At 36.1% G+C, this 21227-nt stretch overlaps 1 protein-coding gene across 2 annotated transcripts; it reads left to right on the plus strand.

The window, feature by feature from the left end:
- Positions 1-8215: 8215 nt before the first annotated feature.
- On the plus strand, positions 8216-15667 carry LOC136826947 (metalloreductase STEAP4-like). 2 transcript variants are annotated; one of them, XM_067084543.1, is made up of 10 exons: positions 8216-8389; positions 8952-9158; positions 10192-10353; positions 10953-11091; positions 11656-11861; positions 12179-12321; positions 12733-12860; positions 13381-13462; positions 14136-14341; positions 15065-15667. In XM_067084543.1, exons 1-10 carry the CDS (start codon positions 8358-8360, stop codon positions 15191-15193), a joined length of 1434 nt encoding a protein of 477 aa, XP_066940644.1. In that variant the 5' UTR covers positions 8216-8357; the 3' UTR covers positions 15194-15667. The 2 variants fall into 2 exon arrangements, with proteins under 2 accessions (XP_066940644.1, XP_066940645.1); XM_067084544.1 differs by having other exon boundaries at positions 8224-8389; positions 8864-9158.
- Positions 15668-21227: the final 5560 nt, after the last annotated feature.

A 21227-nucleotide genomic window follows, 5' to 3' on the forward strand; every position in this document is an offset into this window, starting at 1 on the left:
TTGAATATTCACAAAATATAACTTGTATGCTGCTACCTGGCTGTAAATCTTAGTCTTTATGTATTCATAGTTTACCAGTGTACCTCAAATTTGCCACTGCGTCTTAGGCTCATGGTGGTTTTTGAATATAATTTTTCTTATTTTTTTTCTTTTTGCTTAACGCACATTACTTTAATGTTTACATATGTATAATTGTTTTGAGGACAAGATTTCTTCCCAGCTTTGACTCCCTTTACATATTTTATGCTTGCTCTATGACAGTAACAATAAGTGGTTAAAAAGTAACAAGCTAGTTATCCTTTGTTTAGAGTTTTCATATGGTAATCTTGGCCATATATTTCAGTGCTTTCAGCACAGAGGACCAAGTTTCTATATGCGTCTTTCTCCTTTTGCCTTTTTTTGCAGTACTATCCAAATGAAAAGCTGAGTACTCTTTAGCCACTAGAGCAGTATTTTATTCCTTTATGTAAAGTAACTGACTTTTTTTATCCATTTTGTGAGTATACATTACTGTTGGGTCAGTTTTAGTGAAATTAGAATGAAATAGCATTGTAGATTCAGTAGACAGTTGTTAGTTTTATACAGAAACCTAATCATTGCTTCCTTTTAATGCCAGGTTTGCTCTTTTTTTACTCTCTTATAAGAGAAGCCATCAGAAACGGGAAACATTTTCGTTTGGTAAACAACTTTATTTGCAGGCACATATTTTAACCTTTATAATTTCATTGAAAGTATCCAGAAAAATATATTACATAATCATGGTGCAAAATATTTTGTTTTTGCTGCCTTTTTATTAAGTTTGTCATAACGTTTCACAGCTTGTGTGCATTGTATGGCTTTTTTTTAGATCAGGTATTATGTATGTCTAGTAAGATTTCAGAGAACTGCTTCAGTTGCACAGTATTCATTGGGGCTGATTTGGTTCCCTGAACTTCACCTGCCTGTGCTGCTGAATAGGCCATCAAACAGGTTGTGTTGTTTCCTTTGCAAAATATGTTCCAGCAAAGGTCTTCAGGATATACCAAAATTACCTGGTCTTAATTTCTGGTCCTTCTGAATTCATAGCAAATTTGTCTGGTTTATCTGCACACGTGTGTGTTAGATAACTTTATACAGTAGTGTTGCTCTGTTCTGGTATACTGATCTTCCCCTGTTCTCATAATTCTGGTTTATATTTTACTGTGCTTATGTACTTCTATTATTTATTTCATAATCTGGTACCATTTACTCAAGTGAGGATATAGCACTTTAAGGTGTCATGCTTCCATTTATAAAGCTGGTAAAGTTCAGTCTTTGGCATTCACAGAGTCCACTGACTTTGCTCAGTGATTGCCAGCAGGAGCACTGGGCTTCAGTCACTCTTCTTCATCCAAGAAATATTTTGCCCAATCAGCACAGGAACCCAGGACCAGGCACACTATTACATAGGTATTGGAATTGAGTAAGTTGCTGGAACTACCACTCAATTTAGACAGCCATGGCCAGTGGAAGGATCTAATAGGAGAGGCATACACGACTGAGGTCACAATATCCTGCGGATAAGGTGGACATGGATGATGGCCCATGCCCTTTCTTGCAACATGACTGGCAGATAAGGGAGACATGAACACAGGACACTGCTGGTGCCCTGTGCCTGGCATAAAGACTGATTGATATGTGGAGAAGGTTAGGGTCCAATATCTAATGGAGATGACTTACATGGCTGGTGTCCCATGCCTGGTGGTAGAGATTAACAGATATAGACCAGGCTGAGCCCATACCTAGGAATAGAAGTTAACATTTTGTAGACAAGGCTGAGGTGTAGTGCCCTGATATGATGATGACCAACAGAGGAGGTGGGCATGGTTGGTGTTCCTTGCATATCAGCAGAGACTCACCTGAGATGCAGACAAGCTGGATCCAGTGTCTGACAGAGATGACTGACAAAGGAGGTAGAGGTGGCCAAGGAATTGGCTGGTGCTCCATGCGTGGCAGTAGAGAACAACGAGGAATGTGAACAGTGGTGGGATCTCGTGACTGTAAGAGGGGCATGCTTGTCAGTAACTTGACTCCAGGAACACAGCTGTGTGCCTGGGTGTTTAAACGGACAGGAGATTTGGACGAGGCTATGGTTTCATACCAGCCAGTACCAACCTGTAGATTTGACAAACACATCCAGGTCTGATAGAAATGATTCTCTTTTTGTTTTTGTTTTTTGATGATCTGTGCAAGATCACAGCAGTTGAATATAGAAAATATTCATCTATCTTTGAGGCAAACTTATTCATCTTGACCTAATTGAATACATTGTATTAATGAGAAGACCAGGAGAAGGCAGGGGATGCTCAAAGGAAAAGTGAAGTAGTTATGTGCAATCACATCATTTAGGGACAAAAATCTTAGATTAATATGTTTTTGTCTTTAAAAAGTTCCAAGTACATAATGAATTCAACCTTTGTGACATTAAAATGTTACAAACATTTTCTAAAAATATTTGAATTGGAGGAAGGTTTTGGCAGATAGAAAAGAATTGTTTACGTATGTCTGTATAAACACTGTGTTGTATTTGAGAAGAATTCGTTCTTATGATTAATGTCTAGTTACCATAAATGAGTTGTGAATCATCAAAATCCCAAGGTTATTTACCACTTAATGGAGGTCTATATCAGGCCTGTTGTTCACTCCACTTGAGTATGGCTGTCATGAGCAAGGGCCCTTGTTGGCATAATACCAACTATACCTAGAAAGAATCAGGCAATTGCTACTTAAGTCATGTTACAAGCATGGCTTCAGATATACATCAAGTTTAGTAATACAACTTTCACCCTGATCAAAATATGTCCCTTTTATGAGTTGAGTCTGAACATTTTACCTAAAACACCACGGTTGGCCAGTTGGCTTAGATTATGCAGGTTTTATGACATCTTAAACCCAAAGGTGTGGCAAGGAGTTAAAAAGGTTTATATAAGAGGCTTGTCAGGGGATGCCTGATCTCTGCACGACCAATAAAATGCTAGAGCACAAATTTTACAAATAGTTCTGAAAGAGCAACAAAATTCCTCGTGTTTCATTTTATAAGGTTTGTCAGAGTGATTTTAGTTTTGCTCGATTTTAAAATTGGTTTGTGTAAGTTGTTCACATGTTAATTGTAATGTGTATGAGAACTTATGTGTACCTAAAATTAGATCTTTAACGACCAAGTAATTACCCCAAAACGTTATCTTATCAGGAAATGATCTACACCCAATGGTTGCAATCAATTTGTAGGATTGGGATTTAAGAATATACTGTAAGTACACAAACAGATAATAAGACATTTCTGCTTAGTAAGTAATGTGCTTAGTTATAATAGAAGTCTGATATCAGGAAAGTAAGTTAGATGAATATTCATATTAACCATTCAACCAAAAGGTTTTCAAGGATATTTCAGTGAGTCATGAATCAACATTTTCTGCTCACTGCCAGCTAACATTTAGATTTAATAAATTTAATTTAAGGAATAATTTCTTCAATGATGTGATCATTTTCTTATTCAACATCACTTTAAAACATGTAAATTTTTTAATGTCATTTTTAGTTACTATATAAGTGCTTCAAAATTATAATCCCAAAAATTAAATTTTCGATTCACATCACTTCATAAAATTGATGATTCCCACCCATGTAGGTATTACAGGAAATGGAAAAGCCAGTCAGTCAGCCAAAGCTGCAACTGCTATGATAAAGAACACGGGTATTCCTATTGGTGGTTTATAACATCTCTAAAACCCATTATGATTAATAAATGGTGGAATATAAGGAATAATGAAGATGACAGCAACAAATTAAAACATCAAGCCCAATGTTAGAATAGTGAATTCCTCATATCACAAGGAATGACAATTAATTTTGACTCCTTTTAGATTCGGTGACTTTCGTTTGACCAATGGAATTTTGATGAAAAGCCCTCATGAACCAAACCCCTAAATGCATACCGGTAGATTGTAGGATAACACTAACAGTTCAAATTTTTTTGCGTGAGTGTCCAGAATATTTTTAATCGAAAACGAACGTCAAGCTTCGTAAACAAATCTGCTAGATTTAGTCAGATTCTCCCTCTCAAATTTCTGCTGGTGTTTGTATCGGTTCAGAGCTCAAACTGCATTAAACTATTAACCAAAGAATGTTCTATTATACCGCCAAATTTTGAACCTATAACACGTCGAGATACGCCTGTATTATGTTTTTGTAGTCTGCGCATTATAAGAATACAAAAATGTTTTAATCGACAGAAATTACTCGAGCACGCCATAATCTAATCAAAGCTATCTTATCGACGTGAAATGCCCTTCGGCAATTCATTGTGACACCGAACGTCGACGACCTTACTTATTTATTAATTTTTTTTTTTTTTTGCGTGATCATCGTAGACTATTATCCGGCCATAACAGAAATAACATAAAAAGAAAGATAAACACCTCGCCCTAATGTACGGATCGCATTTCGTTTAATTATCGTTGATAAGATTTCTAGAATGAATAGCCTATGTTTTATATAGTAAGTCGATGACAAGCAAACTTTTTTTTTTTTTTTGTAAAGGTATGACAGCCGAAAGTTCTAGTGTTGATCTGCAGCGTAATTTTTAGTGCACGGACGTGATACATAGGGGAAAAAATCGCCATTGTGTTTTATATAGAAACAAATACATGAATCATCCTAAATGATAAGACATGAACTTGACGACCGGAGATTAATCATTTAAATCTTTGTCCCGTGAGCAATTCACCGTGAATCTTTATAAACGGTTCAAGAAAGCTAGTGTCTAATAATTCCTTATAATTTGCAAAACAAGTAATTTTTCATGTTTATTTTTTTCCTGCAAGTAATCTTATTCCGAAAAGTTAATGAGATTAGTAAGAAGAAACTTATAATCTACCACAGTTTCGCGGTAAACAGTTTGGTGCTCACGTAATCTTATGAAATGCCAAGATTTTAGGTCTATAATTATTCTTTGCAGACGTTGCCTAATGATTCTCGTTTAATCATATCAAGAAACTTATTCCTCTAAACACATGATTATGAATATTGTTTTACAGTATGGAATATTGTGAGAGGTTGATGAAACATTTAAAGACCATGTATTATTACCGGCGTACTGATACCGGTAATATTGTCACATAACATTGGATTTACGTTACACATTGTCATCGAGGTTTCTTATCCGAGTATATGGTTTTTATGATCTTATTTGGACTACTATTACTGCAGTGATAACCGGTTATAAACATATATAATTTTGGTCACTCAAGGACAATTCATGAATAAAACTCCTTGATTTATACGTGGGTCGTATATCTGGGTACATTAACAATCCAGTTATTGTAATAAGTTGCCTTTTGAGGAATCATCAGTTTTATAATTTATGTTTGCGTAAGGAATTATACGGCATTATTACCCACACCATTGTCACACCAAACTAATTATATATATATATATATATATATATATATATATATATATATATATATATATATATATATATAATATATATATATATATATAATGTATATGTATATAAGTATTTATAGCTTTTGATTTTACACACACACACACACACACACACACACACACATATATATATATATATATATATATATATATATATATATATATATATATATATATATATATATATATATATATATATATATATAATGTGTGTGTTTTAAAGTAGACTTTTCCAAAACCGATTATAATAATTGTTATTGGCTGTCTGACATAATTATATAAAGACTGATTAGCCTATAAGTTTTCCTGAAGCCATTAAAACTGGTATTTTGTCTTAGAGTCGCGTGTCAGTTTTCTAAGTATTGAATTGTTATATCAGAGAAGTTTACGAGAGCAATTTTCTTTGTTCTAGCATAATGTTGTAGTAATTATCTATCAGTAAAACGTATTTATGTGTATTTGTGTAAAGTGCTAAGGTTGAGTATTATCTTGATGTTTGTGTTAGAATAGACGATATATTTTGGCGTGCTGTTGAGATTAAAGGATGTTTTTGAGGTGACTGAATCTGAACACATTTGACGAGTGTGACTAGGAATTAAAATTCCAAGTAAATCAATGGCTGTGTCAAAACAGACTTCTAATTTGTTGTTGCACTAAAGGTAACTTATAACGAGTAAAGTAACATCGTAAGGCCTTCAGTTAAAGTTCGTTTCTCTGGACAAGTTGACGTAAAGTTGCCTGTGTTAGAACAACTCGTTGGTGCTGTAGAAGACTTATACGTAATACGTTTTTATTTTGTACGTACTTTTAATGTAAAATCACCGTAGTCGTGCCATGGAATGCATTCCTGGAGCGGAATATATTTGAAATATTGCCTTGATTTAGGGAAACTATAAATAGTTGAGTAAGTGTAGATTCTAATGATCACGTTTTACCAGATAGGCATGTATATTTATTAGCCACAACGCCTTCTTAACTTCTCATTTTGGAAACGCTTGTCACTACGAAGCCAAAGTTATTTTGGAGCCGTTCTCTCCAGAATTAGGTTCTTTCTATCAGCTGACGTCACGCCCCTCTTAACGGGAAACTAAAATAAAATTATATGACCTCGGCATTATCTAGGACCGAACACATCTCATTTCAAGTCATTGCCCTTCCGTGCATGTGCTGATATTGATTTTAAGAGTTAATTACTTTTTACCTTTGTTGCTAGTTGTTGAAACGTTCCGTGTAACCTCTTTTACCGTGAGTTAATATTGATTAATTTCCTTCTTTTTTAATATCTTGTAATTTTTATTTTGCATATTTCTTATGTTTGTTATTCATCGTTATGTTTGTGGAGACGCCACTCCTTATTGAGACTGCCTGTGTGACTGAACCTTTTAAAAAGCGGTGTCATTAGAAATCCTTGGTTGATCCAAGATTATTAAGTAAAATCTACAAATATTAAGTTCCTTGAATATGGAAAATTTATATATGTAATGTCGCTGTGCAAAACTAGTGCCTGTCTGACTGAAGAGTTACCGTTAAAGTCTAGTTAAATTTCATTCTTCTGCCCGAGAGGGACTTGGTTGAATCTGTCTCTTTCCACGGTGAATAATCCCTAAGTGGTACTCATTCTCCCTTTTTCACGCCAGCCGCCTAAGACTTGCGCAACCGATGATCCACTGCGTATAAAATCACCCACTTGGCCACCAATACAAAGTAAGTCTTACAGCATATCACCCTGCTGTGCCATCTACATCTATATATACACGGCTAGGCCTACCCAATTCTATCGTTTTACGTTTCAAACCGTTTGTATAACATTTCATACATCTTAATTTTAACACTTGTATAGCCTATCCTGTAGCTGCCCGTCAACATCCATTACACAATTCAGGGATTAGTGTTGGGACAATAGTCCGAGAGAGAGAGAGAGAGAGAGAGAGATTGTCGATTTTAAGTATAATCCCATGTTATCTGTCTTAACATTATTTTATATATATTGTATATTTGAGCGTGTACATGCTTGCAACGGAGATAATAAGTCTTTGCCATGCTTGTAGATAAACTAAAGTTTGCAAACGCTGTACTCAAGCAGTTATCCAGCATTGTTTGTTTAGTGGTTATACTTAGAATTATGAAAAGAAAATGATATAGGTATACCTCACTGGTGGCAAGTAGAAATTCAAATAATTATTTCTGGGCACACCAAAAAGGTAGACATTTCAAGTGTTCAAAATTATGTGGCTAAGGCAGTAGTTATAGAAGTTAATCTAAATGCTCTTTCGACTGAAAGGGAATTTCCAGCATCTAATTTACCCTTGTGAGACGAAAGGTAACGCAGTAATCGAACCAAAGGCCGGGCAATAGATAAAATTGTTACTGACTTACGTTAAGGATTACAACTGATAGTCATACCATGCTTGTTTCTACGTATAAAAAATACATAGCAAAAAGTTGTTACATCACGGTGATGGGAAACCCGGTACCAGCCTAGTACTACCACGATTCGATGTACATAGGCTGATACCACCACAGTCTTCCCTACACGTCATTTCTGGGATATCCCGAGTTCATGTGCTTTGATAATTTGATAAGCTATCGTCTGAACCCAGCTTAAATGAGCAGACAATTATTTACTTGAAAAACCAGTTTACCGACCTCAAATCAGTATCCACCCCATCCCTGAGAACGCACCGCCTCTCATGGGGATAAGGGCATAGCTTAACTCGGCACGTTGCTCTGGTGGAAGCAAGAAAAAAAAAATAAAAACAACAGAATAGAAAAATAAACATATATGAAGTCACTGGGCTTATCAGATAAATCTGAGCACCAGACGTGACGCATTCGATTCAAAATGGTTAACGGTTTGCCAGTCAATATTCATTGATCCAGTGGCCTTCGACATGTCAACAACGGTTTCTCTTCAGCTCGCGGAGTGAGTGATTCTTAATTTTATTAAAATTTTATATGTGATACTAGGCATACTAATATTTGCAGCATATATATATATATATATATATATATATATATATACATATACATATATATATATATATATATATATATATATATATATATATATATATATATATACATATACATATACGCACACATGCATAAAGGCACAAACTCGCTCTGGTCTGAAAGAAGATAAAATGCCATCATTAGGAATGGTATATGTTACTCATAGTTGAAGATGGCCTAAGGCTGCAGGCCGCATCTTTTAAGAGTGAGTAAAACATGAGTAGTAATATGTACAGAAAGCTAAATATATATGTCTCACTCTGTAGAAATTAACTTTGGCTTCTATACTTCCAGAGGCACGTTCTGAGTTTGGAAATTTATATAACTGCTTCATAATGGTAAGTCAGAAAATAACCCAGTAATGAAATTATGCTTATCTTTTCAGGCCACGCTTATTATAGATTCCACAGTAAAAGATACAGCAATAATAGGAAATTCTAACAAGTACATTTCTTCTACAAACAAAACGTTAGAAAAATGGCCACCAATGCTTACGTCAACGAAAACGAAACAGCGAACGGACTTGGCCTTCATCTTCACTCCAGAGGCTCTCAAAATGGAAACGGGAAAGAGAACATCATTCTGCTGGGCAGCGGAGACATGTCTATGGCGCTTGCCATCAATTTCATGCGAGCCAAACTGAACCCCGTGGTAGCAAGCCGGAACCCAGAGAGAGCAAGGTAAATCAAAGGAAAACATTATTGTGCATATTCTTTGTAAGTATATAAGGCGGCTAATTCTGTAAGGACACACTTTTTCTAACATAAGAGTTTCATCCTGGCTTCGGGAGTTAAAGTACGAATATATGGCAATGTCCATTGCTTTGTCTTCTCCTGAACACATCTACCCCTTCGAGGGTATTCAGCTTTGGTGTATATATATATATATATATATATATATATATATATATATATATATATATATATATATATATATATATATATATATATATATATATATATATATATATATATATATATATTATATATATATGTGTGTGTGTGTGTGTGTAGGCTGCTCCAAAACTTGGCGCCTCAAGGTAATGTACTGTAGATGTTGATGCTCAGTGAAGTGAGCAGCACGCATTGACTCCAGTGGCATCTATAGGCGCCTTGATGGCATTATTGTAAGTTCCTTATTGAAATAAAGCTTATGGAAGGATGCCGAGCAGAGGAACCTCCGATGATGGTCTAAATCTTGAGTACCGTTATGGTAAAAGAGGAAGCCTCCACTTCGAGTAATTTTGTCGAAGGGATACTATTGTCGGTGAGTATGAAATTCATAATTAATTGGGAATAATATAGGTACATTTTTTTTTTTATATCTGCGTGAGGATAAAATTTGCAACTGTGCGAGTACAAAACTAGCATAGAAATATTAAATAACGTGTGTCTGTTCTTTTCATTGGAGTGAATATAAAGTATGATCGCTTTCTAAATGTGATGATATATTCTTACTAATTGTTTGAATACAAAATTGACATAATTTATAATAATATTGTATACACTACATTTGCATCGTCATACGCAAAAATATGAGTGACAATCATGTTGTAATATGCAAAAATATACGTAAAATTTACTTCGTAATATGAAAATATATACGTAAAAATTCTCGATGTAGCAAGGTTATTTCGTATGCTTACTTAATACTTTTTTTGTGTGTGTAAGTCTACGATTCAAATGATTATAAGTAAATAACGGACCATTTCAGGAGTCGCCTGAAGAAAATGCGGAACTTGGACGTGGACGTAGCGACCATAGATACTGGAGTTTCTCTAGGAGACGTCGTGGTCGTGGCCATTCCAGCCGAACATCACGGCTCCTTGCCTGCCAGGGCTTTGAGAGGAAAAATTCTCATTGATATAAGTAACAGGTAACACGCGTTACATGTATAAATGCTAGCATGCGTGTATTTATTTTATTATTATTGACATTAATGTTCATAATGATCACAGATTCTTCCGAAACAATTCAAAATATAAGACTGGAACAGAGATGAGTAACATTGTACGCGTAATTAACGATATCAGTTAAAAATGGTGATAGCTGCTTGATAGTTTTGCTAATAAGTAGAGACCTTGGCATTATGATGATACTTTTCACTCTAACCTCATTATGCATCATTTGATTATGCCAATGTACAGATTGGAAATACTGAATTACAAAAAGCTCTTATTTGTTTGCATGACGTCATCCCTCGTGGTTTAAAAGTCCGCCAACACGTGCAGAAGACATATATAGTGTGTCTGTGTATGAATAGATTAAAGTACATTAGGCAAATATCAGTCATCATGAACAATGGGGCCATTGATAGTAATGATATAAATACTGAAGAATAGAATCCAGGATGAATTTTGCCGTCTAGATATGTTCAAATCTATTCAGCGGAGTCTCTGGAGCCTTAGAAGCTCTTAACATTCTTCATTTCCGTGCTAATAATAATAATAATAATAATAAGGAGTTTCTCCACAGGTCTCCGTCAGAGCCATCAGGAGGGCCTAGCAATGCTGAAAAACTGCAAGAGCTTTTGCCCGAGAGTCATGTGATCAAAGCTTTCAATACGTTGTCGTCTTACGCCCTCACCCAAGGAAACATACAAGGCAGCAGAGAGGTATGTACATGCATACAGGTTTCATTTTTTTTTTCATTTATGATACCTCCTGGTATAGTGGTTAGTTTTGCGAATGCCAGTCAGATGTCGCCGGTTTGCGTCTCCCCCAGGGCGATGAAAAATTACTGGCTTGAAATTCAAGTCAATGGCCCCTGTGTGCTTGCTCCATGAGAATAGTATTCATCTACTGAAATAACGATAATAGTAATTATGTGCATTTTACTAAGCTACATTTATATACTTGAATTTCACGGTGTTTGATGTTTGTTGACAACAATAGAATTTACATGGTGATAAGTTATCGAATTCAACTCAATCTTTTAATGGATTTTTGCAACACACACATATACATATATATATACATATATATATATATATATATATATATATATATATATATATATATATATATATAGAGAGAGAGAGAGAGAGAGAGAGAGAGAGAGAGAGAGAGAGAGAGAGTTGGCTTAAATAAATATTGGCACATTTTTAACACTAGTGATCGTAAGAACCACTTAAATTGATTTGAGATATATCTAATCTCTCTCTTTCTCTCTCGAACAGGTCCCTATCTGCGGCGAATCTGAGGAAGCCCGTAACCGTGTCGCGGGTCTGGTGAGAGACATAGGCCTAATACCAGTGGACCACGGTGCCCTGAAGAATGCCAGGGCCATCGAAGATATTCCGCTGTCGTTTTTCCCGGAGTGGAGGACGGCCTTCATTCTGGCGCCCTGTATTTTCCTCTTCTATTTCATCATCGTTCTGTTTGAGTAAGTGAATGCTGAGTTCATCTGCTCTTCATATAAAAGGGCTGTATTTTTCACTTGCATTTTTCTCAGCGTTCTTGTGCACGAAGTATTGGTTATAAATTTGCAGTTGTCTTTTGAGATCTGCAGCGAGTTGGAACCACTGAACAGAGAGCGAGAGAGAACGCCAAAAAGTTCTTCACGATAAAGTAGTTATGGTTCAGGATATTTCCTTAGCATTCAAAACCTTTTTTTTTTTTATTATTAGTTTAAATCTTTCTTATTTCAATAGAGCATCTGGAGGTTTCTTGTCTCAATTTTTTTTTTCTTCGTTTCTCAAGGAAACAGCTTTGCCCCAACTTCGTGAATGACAATAACAGTACTTCGTGGGATACTCAGCCGTTCAATTATTTGCCTCTATTGAACATCCAGTTCAGTCTCGCCTACACTGCGGCGACGCTTCTTTTAGCTACCTACATACCAGGTAAGATCTTGACTATTTTATTCACATGAAAATTAATAATAATAATAATTACTATCCTTTATTGCTTCCAAATACATATACTTATCAACCAGTTCCATTTTTCCTTCATCAATTTATCCGCATAACGTTATTCTTGCAAACACTTTCAAATTCTTTTAACTGTTCATGCAGTTTCCCTTCACTTTCTCAAATCAACACTGTGTCATCTGGAAGACCTAGACCCACTTCAGTTAGAATCTGTGAAAGTAAAAGAAGGAAAGACATGAATAGCATAACTTCACAGATGCCTTTTCAGTCGAACTGTTTTGGATGATGATATAATATTTGTGCGTGAGAGTACAAAAAAAAAAATATAATTTTGCTAACAGTGTGGATATAAAATCGGACACTACGGTCCTTTTACCCTAACAGGCTGCCTCGCTGGCTACATTCAGCTGTACCGCGGGACAAAATACTCCCAGTTCCCTGACTGGCTGGACAAGTGGATGAAGTCACGAAAGCAGTTCGGGCTACTGGCTTTGTTATTGGGCGGAATACATGTAAGTCTGGTCTGCAGTACGTTTGATTCTTATGCTAATACCTTCAGTTTATCACAGGTCATGGAAATTAAAAATAAGTAAATAGACATTTGATATTGTAGACGTAACATTCAGCATATTACTGTAAACTTCAAGTAAAGTCACCCCCTTCTAACTGATTATGGTAGTAGTATTGTAAAGGTTTCAGATCCAAGAAATTGACCATTAAGCAATGACACCGCGAAATGCTTATCTTTCTCTTAGATTAGTTTACAGTAAAGGGATCTCGTTCTTCATACCTAACCAGTGGTTAGTTTTTGAGACTAATTGTTTTCGTCCTCTCTCTCTCTCTCTCTCTCTCTCTCTCTCTCTCATCACTACCATCAACAGCTCGCAGGTCCGTTATGAAGTTTCCACTTTCAACTGAAAAAAACATTCTTTTTGGCACCACTTGATAGTAACTTGACGTGTTTAGCCACTGTACCTTACCATTTAATTTATTTATTTCATCTTAATCGGTGACCCGTTATTCATTTTCCAGGGCTGCTCGGCCATCTTCACTCAAATGACCTGGGGTATGATTTACCCTGAGAAGTGGTATGAGCAACTCTATTGTATGGCAGGTAAGATTTTACTCCTCTTTTTAGTCCTCTTACCTTCTTGAAGAACAAATTTTAAACCATGTTTATAGGGGACCCTTAAACAAAAAAGCATCATATGTACTGGCAGGCTACATCTTGGCAACACAGAGGGAACTGTGGCATATCCAGGATTATAAATTTGTGCATAAACGATTTCCTAAATTTTGTTTTCAGGCTTAGTATAGGTAATGTTCAGATTATCGGAGGTCTTCATTGTACATTTGTTCCGTCCCCTTCTCCACCTTTCGTCTGCCTCTCCACAGTCAGTCAACTATCAGGTTAATTAATTGCCTAAGTCAAGAGAAGCACAGTAGGTTATAACAGAATGTGCCTTTCTTGTTCTCTGCTCACCGGGATTCAAACACCTGTCCTCTTGCTAATGAGATGAGGTTACACTAGACAACAAAGCCTTGAGTTTGGACACTTTCCTCTTAAGCGCATTGCGTGTCAGTTAATCTAGTGGTTAGTTTACTGTAGCTGCAAGAGAGGAGAGGCATTGGATTTGCAACTTCATCCTGAAATTCTTATTGAGAACCTTCCGGAAATATTTCCCCTTAAGGTAAAACGGTTTATAAGTCGGTACATACAAACATATTACGTATGTGAGTTTAGATATTCTTCACAGTTAACAGAAAACATTTTCCTTTTCAATCAGGGCCAACTCTGTTGGGAACACTGGCAATCCTGGGAGTAACGTCTCTGCCTTCGGTGTCTGCGCGCCTCACTTGGCGGGAATTTTCAATCATCCAACGCTATTTGGGCTGGGCCTGCGTCGCCCTGGTCACCATACACGATGGCTTCAGCAACTTCAACTACTTGCTCGAAAGCCCATCCTGCGTTTACATACCAACCACTGCACAGGTATGGCGAAGGTGCATACTAAATAGTAGCGTTTGAAGATGTTTTTCGTTATATTCAATCCATGTTTTGAATCTTTGCTTGTTTAAATTACTAGTACGTAGCGGGTGAGAATGATTCAATTATTATATATTTTGAATATAACTTCATATATTCGGAGGGTATTTTGTTCATGAACGAAATAGGAGAAAGAAAAATACATGAAGGCAGATTTTGCCGTCCATGCATAACAGTAGTGAAATCATCTATGACAATATATTGAGATGTAACGTCTAGTCATCTGTGATAAATCAATAACCTCTTAGAGGTTGTGAAAGACTACAATATTACCGTTATTATTATTATTTCTCAGTTTCCTCGATATTTTGATAGGCTTACTCGTGACGATGAAATGGCGAAAAAAAGTACGAAGGAACATACCTTCACAAGTGGCATTTTAACCCACGCATGTTAGATTAGGGTGGAATATGACCAATAGATTTAATTATATTTTTTATGTCGATATTAAGCAAGTCCTTCCCAAAATAAAAAAAAAAACAAAAGAATATATATCCTTGAAATACTGATCCGAATAACAAATGTAAATTTACCAATAACCAAGTAAATATATGTATAAGTAGACAGAAATTAATAGATAATCATACCACGATAAGTATGCGTGCATGTGGATTAATTTAAAATATTGTTTCAGTAATTCCAAACGTTTCACTTTTTTAACATTCCCAGTTCACCGTAGCTTTATGCCTGCTGACGATACTCCTGAAGATCCCGCTGGTGCTCCCTTGCGTCGATCAGCATCTCACGAAGATACGCAACGGATACGAGAGGGGGTTGGCCAAGCCGTCGCCTGCGTAGTGTTACACACAGTACTTAATGACGTGCAGATAGTACTAGTACTCTGGTGGCTTCCCGGGTCTCATTGTGATTCGCAATACAATTGACTTTGTGCCTTCGTAACTCACTTCATATAAAGTAACCTAAACTTCCACGGGGATCTTTTTTAAGCTGCAGTTGTGAATTTATACCCCAGCTGTTTTTCCAGACTCTTATAACTTCATTTCTTTCAAGGGGCAAGTGAATTGCTTCTTTTGATGTATAGGACCCTTTACCTCTTCTTCAGGACATTGGGCAGCTCGTGCCAATGACCTGTTTTATATATATATATGAAACTAACATCAGGGCATTGGGCCACACGTGTCAGTGACCTGTTTTTTTAAATAAATGAAACTATTGGAACATTGGGCCACTCGTGTCAATGAACTGCTTTTTTATGTGAAACTGTAGACATATAAAAGTAAAATAAATAAATAGGCATCGAAACCAGTAAAATTAAGTTCCTCCATACTTTCTGTACATACATACATACATATATGAAGTTTTCATAATCATTTTACCCAACTATTCTTATCGTTATCTTTATAGAGTTTAGTTTTCATCGTCATCCTGATGTAGGCCTTAGAGATTAGGCCAGATTTCATACGATGATATACTTTATTCTTTGAACTGTAAGACAGGGCATTAGGCTTCTCAGCTAAGTTGCGATAAATAAGTCTTAAGTGTTACAAAGACCATAGCAGTCAAAAGTAACTTACTCTTTTATATGCGGTGTTTATTTTGTTTATATAATTTTATTTTTTGACAAATGGCATTCTTTTCTTAGAACTTTGTACTTGGTATTGATTTGAAATGTATACCTGTATGCCTTAGCAAAATGTAATATACGATGCGGACTTGGTTTATTTAGCTTGTCAAAAATGCATGTTGAGAAGTTTGTACGAAGTTTAAGATGTTTCAAGGTTCTCATTGTAACTGAATACTGTAGTCACTTGTCTGGCCGGTTTAGAAAGGAATATCGCCCCCCACCCCCAACTTCATTCCCCTTTCCCGTTTAAAGTCAAGGATGAAAAAGATAAATGCAAAGTCACAGAGAGAGAGAGAGAGAAAGCTGACAAACATTCTAGATAGGCTACCCATTGTTTTTGTTAGGTCTCGGTCATGTGGGAGTCTGTAATATAAGAATAGGCTGTAACGGATATCAAATTATTATTCAATAATTGTGGTAAGTACCTATATCACGCGTATCTGCTTATTGTAATGCAACCGAATTACTATTATGTGGAGGCCTTTATCATTGCTATCAATCAATGTGGTACTAAACAAAAGGCAAAAGTGTAGTACGTGAGCCTCTCCCATTCGTTTCTGTTCCACTGTATTCACTTCCTTTCATTCTCTATTCTTTAATGCTGAATTGGTCATAAACCCGTCTTACGTAGCTGGACAAAAGCTTCTTAATCTACGCCATCTGACTTCATGAGGAAGTCATGAAAAAAGTTAAATAGTAACCGATTTCTATAGTTGTAAAATAATAACACCAGGTGGCTGCTTCTGGTCCGCCAGTAGGTTAAGATTAACAGTTTACGTACGATTTCTCTTGCTACAGATTTTTTTTATTATGTTGGTTATTTACCGTCACAACAACCAGGTTCCTTGTTAAAGAGGTAGTGTTTCTCACCGCATAAGGATGAGAACAATTGAGGGTAATTTTTCATGATAATGTGTCTTCGTGTTGATTATAAATATCATGATTGTATTCGACTTATTATATTCGATTCAAGTCAAAAGGTTTTCTGTGTAAAATTATATATATGAACGTTACAACGTTTTATCGATGCTTGTTCTTGAGTACCAAGGTCTATAGACCTTGTTGAGTACTTTCAGTTAAGGTTTCCGCTTTTCCTCAGTCACTTGTTGGAAAAGCTACCACGTCACTTGTTTTACTTGTGAGTGAACTCTTGCAGGACGAACAAGGGTTAAAACTGAAATTCCTGCGGCACACTATTAGGAAGTGAGTCTATGGTGTAGTGTGTTCCTCGATATTCGGAAGTTTATGAGATTAATAACGACAAGCCTAACCAGTCGACGCCTCTTTAGATTCTGAAACAAGTGTCTCTGTTCTGAGTCTGACTGGGCGAGAAGGTAAGAAAGAGGCTTGTGTGTGTTTTTTATTTTTTTATCGTGGCACCAAGTAACTGATAAATTTGTTTAAAGCTGAGGGCTCTTTCGAGTTACAACGGAGTGAGTCGTGTATTTTCTGTAAATCTCTGATAGTGTAGGCTGTAATGGTAATACCATAGGTGAATCAGTCTGCGGTCGTAAGTGTTGTAAATATACTTTACTGATAAAGTACTCTAATCAGGAACTGTTACCTAACTGAAATACGCAGCACAGGTGAGCAAGAGAGAAGAAATATAGTGGAATTCAGGTGCTTGTAAGCTGAAATATGCATACAGCACATAGCCTTACGTCAAATGAGAAAATCGGGGCTACACCCACATTTCTCTCCAGACCCTTAGGCACCACGCTCCCCATTTTAAAGAACACGGTAACCATTACCAAGAACCCTAGAGTTGAATCTGTCTGTCAGGGAATTGACTATTGTTATTTAAGTCATTTGAGCTTCAGCCAGGAGTGTCGAGGCGAAGTAGTTAGTCTTTTATCTGCGGTGATCCATGCCGAAGACAAAGTTTGGGGACGCGCCCATTCCTTTATATTTCATAACGAAAACTGATTCAAGCCGAGACACGTACACCTCAGATGCCTTTACTCTCCCTACTTTGTCTAAATTGTGTTGGCATTCACGATTAAGATCCACTTTATTTCATGTTTATGCCATTAAGAAAAATTTTTATGCGACAAAATAATGCTACCCAAGGAGCCAGTATCCCATTTTGTTCCAACCAACCATTGGTAAAACATATTACACTACCATTCAGAGTTTGTCCATTTTTCTTTGCCATGCTTCCTTATACGAAATATGACAAAAACAATGTTTATTTGGCAATAACGAAAACAAAACAAAAAAAAAAGACTTGACTTTGCATAGCGTTGTTTGATAAAATCCGTCAGATAATATTCCCAGTATCAGTTACAGATGGATCCGTTCAGATTTTGCAGGCCGTGGTTCTTATCTTGAAATAAACTCTCCGGAGTAACAGGTAATTTTAATCACCGTTTTTAAGCAGATTGACTTCCTGTCAAGCAACCCAGGATGGTTAACAAACTACTTGTACAGAGAAGGAAACTGACAAATATGTATACATAAATGTATACATAATATTATTCTAGAATCAGGGGCAAATTCCATGAAAAAGGTGATATGGTGGCCAAAAATATCATTATCTACCAAGTTAGCACATATTGCTTATGTTCAGGAGTAACATTATTGGAATGGTCTAATACATGTATCGTCATAAACAGTTTAGTTCCACAGAAAAAAAAAAGTTTTCAATATTTGTTTGTAGATTCCCCAACCACTAAGGTTATTGGTGCTACTATAGTATGATATCTACCATCCATTTTCCACGTTTGACCCCTCAGGGGCTAGTACTAAACACGGCGAAACAGGGTAGGTGGGTCACTATTTTTCCGTGTGTAGTACTAGCCCCTGGGGGATCAAATAGGTTTGTATATAGCAGAGAGAACCAGAAGTAATTGCCACAGGCCTTAATTGGGTTGTTTGGTAGATAGCATCCTATTTTCGGTAGGCCTCGAATACCTCGGTAGGTATATCATATTATAGTTGCACCAGGTCATCTTTCTCATATTTTTTTATTCTGTTTTTAAGCTAAATTATTGTTTCAGAATAGCCTAATCCTTAAAGAAAATAGAATTTAATAAAAAAAGAAACACCTCTTGGGTATTTTAATGAAATAGAATAGAAATTTGATTTAGCTTATTACATTATACAGCATTGGAACTTCTAACCTAAACTGAGCTTCAAGTTCACTTATACGATAAGAGTGCGTCGTCACTATAATCTCCGCTTTATAAGTTATTGCCAAAGTAAGATTCGTATTTTTCATTGGGAATCTCAGTTTTGATCAGAATATCTCGTATAGTCATTATTACGGGTTAGATGATGATATCAATATTTATTCCCGCTATATATTAAAATAACACAATTTTAACTACAGACTGTGTTAAAAATTTAGCTTATCACAGGATTTTCCAGTCCCTTGATGACTCTAGTTCCTACCAACAGATGGCCCCAGTGCCCTTTTGTATACCTGCAGACATATCGTCTTTGACTAGCTGGTATTTTTCAAAACAAAGTACAGCAAGATAAAGAATTTACGCAAGATTACACATACAGTATTTCACATACAGTATTTGAGCTGTTCAATGCCATGAGTAACAATGATGCACTGTAGTGAGTATGTTACTGGCAATTATGTTAGTCATAACTCATCCACAACGCCTGTAATACTACATCTCAATTTTGTGTTATTTTCCACCGAATTACTTTCTTAACGGCGCAAATTGCAGTACTAAACTTTCCTTAAACCTCCTGCTATTGAGAAATTATTATATTTTAGAGTTGTAAATTTCGTGCCTGTAGTCGCAGGTTGTAGTTTCTGCAGTTATTGCCATTTTCTATAATTCGTGATCTTTTAAAGAAAGCGATTGTTTCATAGCCAATGTGATTCTAATTAATTCAAATGAAATAGAAGTAATACGGGTTGCATTCCAAGTTTTGGCGTAAAATATTTCCACGGGTTCACCATGACAGTGCAGTTATCGTCACAGTATATTGGCAACGTTGTTTCACACCTGTATTAGCAAGTCAGGATCTTAAATTACTGAGGGAATCTCATTTCATAGATTGTTACCTTTAGCAGTTATAAACCGATATGTTCTGTTAAAACTGGGAAAATGGACTTTTTAAGTGCTGTCCTCATAAAAAATACAAGAGTTTTCCCTTAAAAATTCAGCAATTATTACTCCTGATCTGCTCCGTTGGTTACTTGGTGAAAGCTAAGACAGTTTTTAGTTTTCTGTAAAAGAAAACTATTGAGACGGCTATTTGTCTGTCCGGCCGCCCTCAGACCTTAAAAACTACCGAGGCTTGAGGCCTGCAAATTGGTATGTTGATCATCCACCCTCGATCATCAAACATACGAAATTGCAGCCCTCTAGCCTCAGTAGTTTTTATTTTCTTTAAGGTTAAAGTTAGCCATAACCGTACTAATGGCACCGCTATAGGTACCAACAACACAGGCCGCCACCGGACTAGGCTGAGTTTCATAGGCTGCGGCTAAGAGTTTAATGGGCCGTGGCTTAGGCCACCACCGGACCGTGGCTGAGTTTCATGGGCCGTGGCTGAAAGTTTCATACAGCATTACACGCTGTACAGAAAACTCGATTGAACCGAAGAAACTGCACATTTTTTACTTTTTTTTTCTTTTTACCGTTTGATCGCCGTCAGACGACCCTGACCTGAGAAAAAGTTGTGCTTTAAGACCAAGAATTTCAAGTGTTACACGTTCCAGTTCATTCTGATTAATTGTAAAAAGTAACTATGATGCATTTTGGGCTAATATTACTTGCAATTGTACAGTAACATACACATATGTGATATATATATATATGTATATATATATATATATATATATATATATATATATATATATATATATATATATATATATTTTTTTCTGGGTTACCTCTAGATTTTTGTAATGAGAAAAGTTTATCATTGTCGGCGACATGTTATTTTTAACCCTTCAAATTGGTAATGGGATGTGATGGGTAATCTGAAGAGGTTAGGTGTGTAGATCAATCTTATCTAATCAAGGTTGATTTTCAGTTTCTCCTTTAAAATATGACAACTGCTAATTTCTGGAGTGTTTAGAAATAATTTAGCTCACATTTGTCATTTATTTCCTGATAATTTTCCTATAATGGAAACTGTATTCTTTCTATTTAAGTTTATGTATTTTTGTGAGCTTATTTTCAATTTATGGCCCAACAGTAGGGTAGTGGCATAATTTCATATGTAAAAACACTTGTTACCTTTAGCTACGCATTTATTTGTCGTTATCTCCTCATA

Source organism: Macrobrachium rosenbergii, chromosome 41 (assembly GCF_040412425.1).
Source record: "Macrobrachium rosenbergii isolate ZJJX-2024 chromosome 41, ASM4041242v1, whole genome shotgun sequence".
In the NCBI taxonomy this organism is placed as follows: Eukaryota; Metazoa; Arthropoda; class Malacostraca; order Decapoda; family Palaemonidae; genus Macrobrachium; species Macrobrachium rosenbergii.

What these genes read in the sequence shown, in the direction of transcription:
- LOC136826947 (XM_067084543.1), top strand. Translation starts at nt 8,358, where the DNA reads ATGTCAACAACGGTTTCTCTTCAGCTCGCGGA. An exon ending in GTTTCTCTTCAGCTCGCGGA is followed by an intron (nt 8,390 to 8,951) that starts GTGAGTGATTCT and finishes ACAAAACGTTAG; the next exon opens with AAAAATGGCCACCAATGCTT. An exon ending in ACATACCAACCACTGCACAG is followed by an intron (nt 14,342 to 15,064) that starts GTATGGCGAAGG and finishes TAACATTCCCAG; the next exon opens with TTCACCGTAGCTTTATGCCT.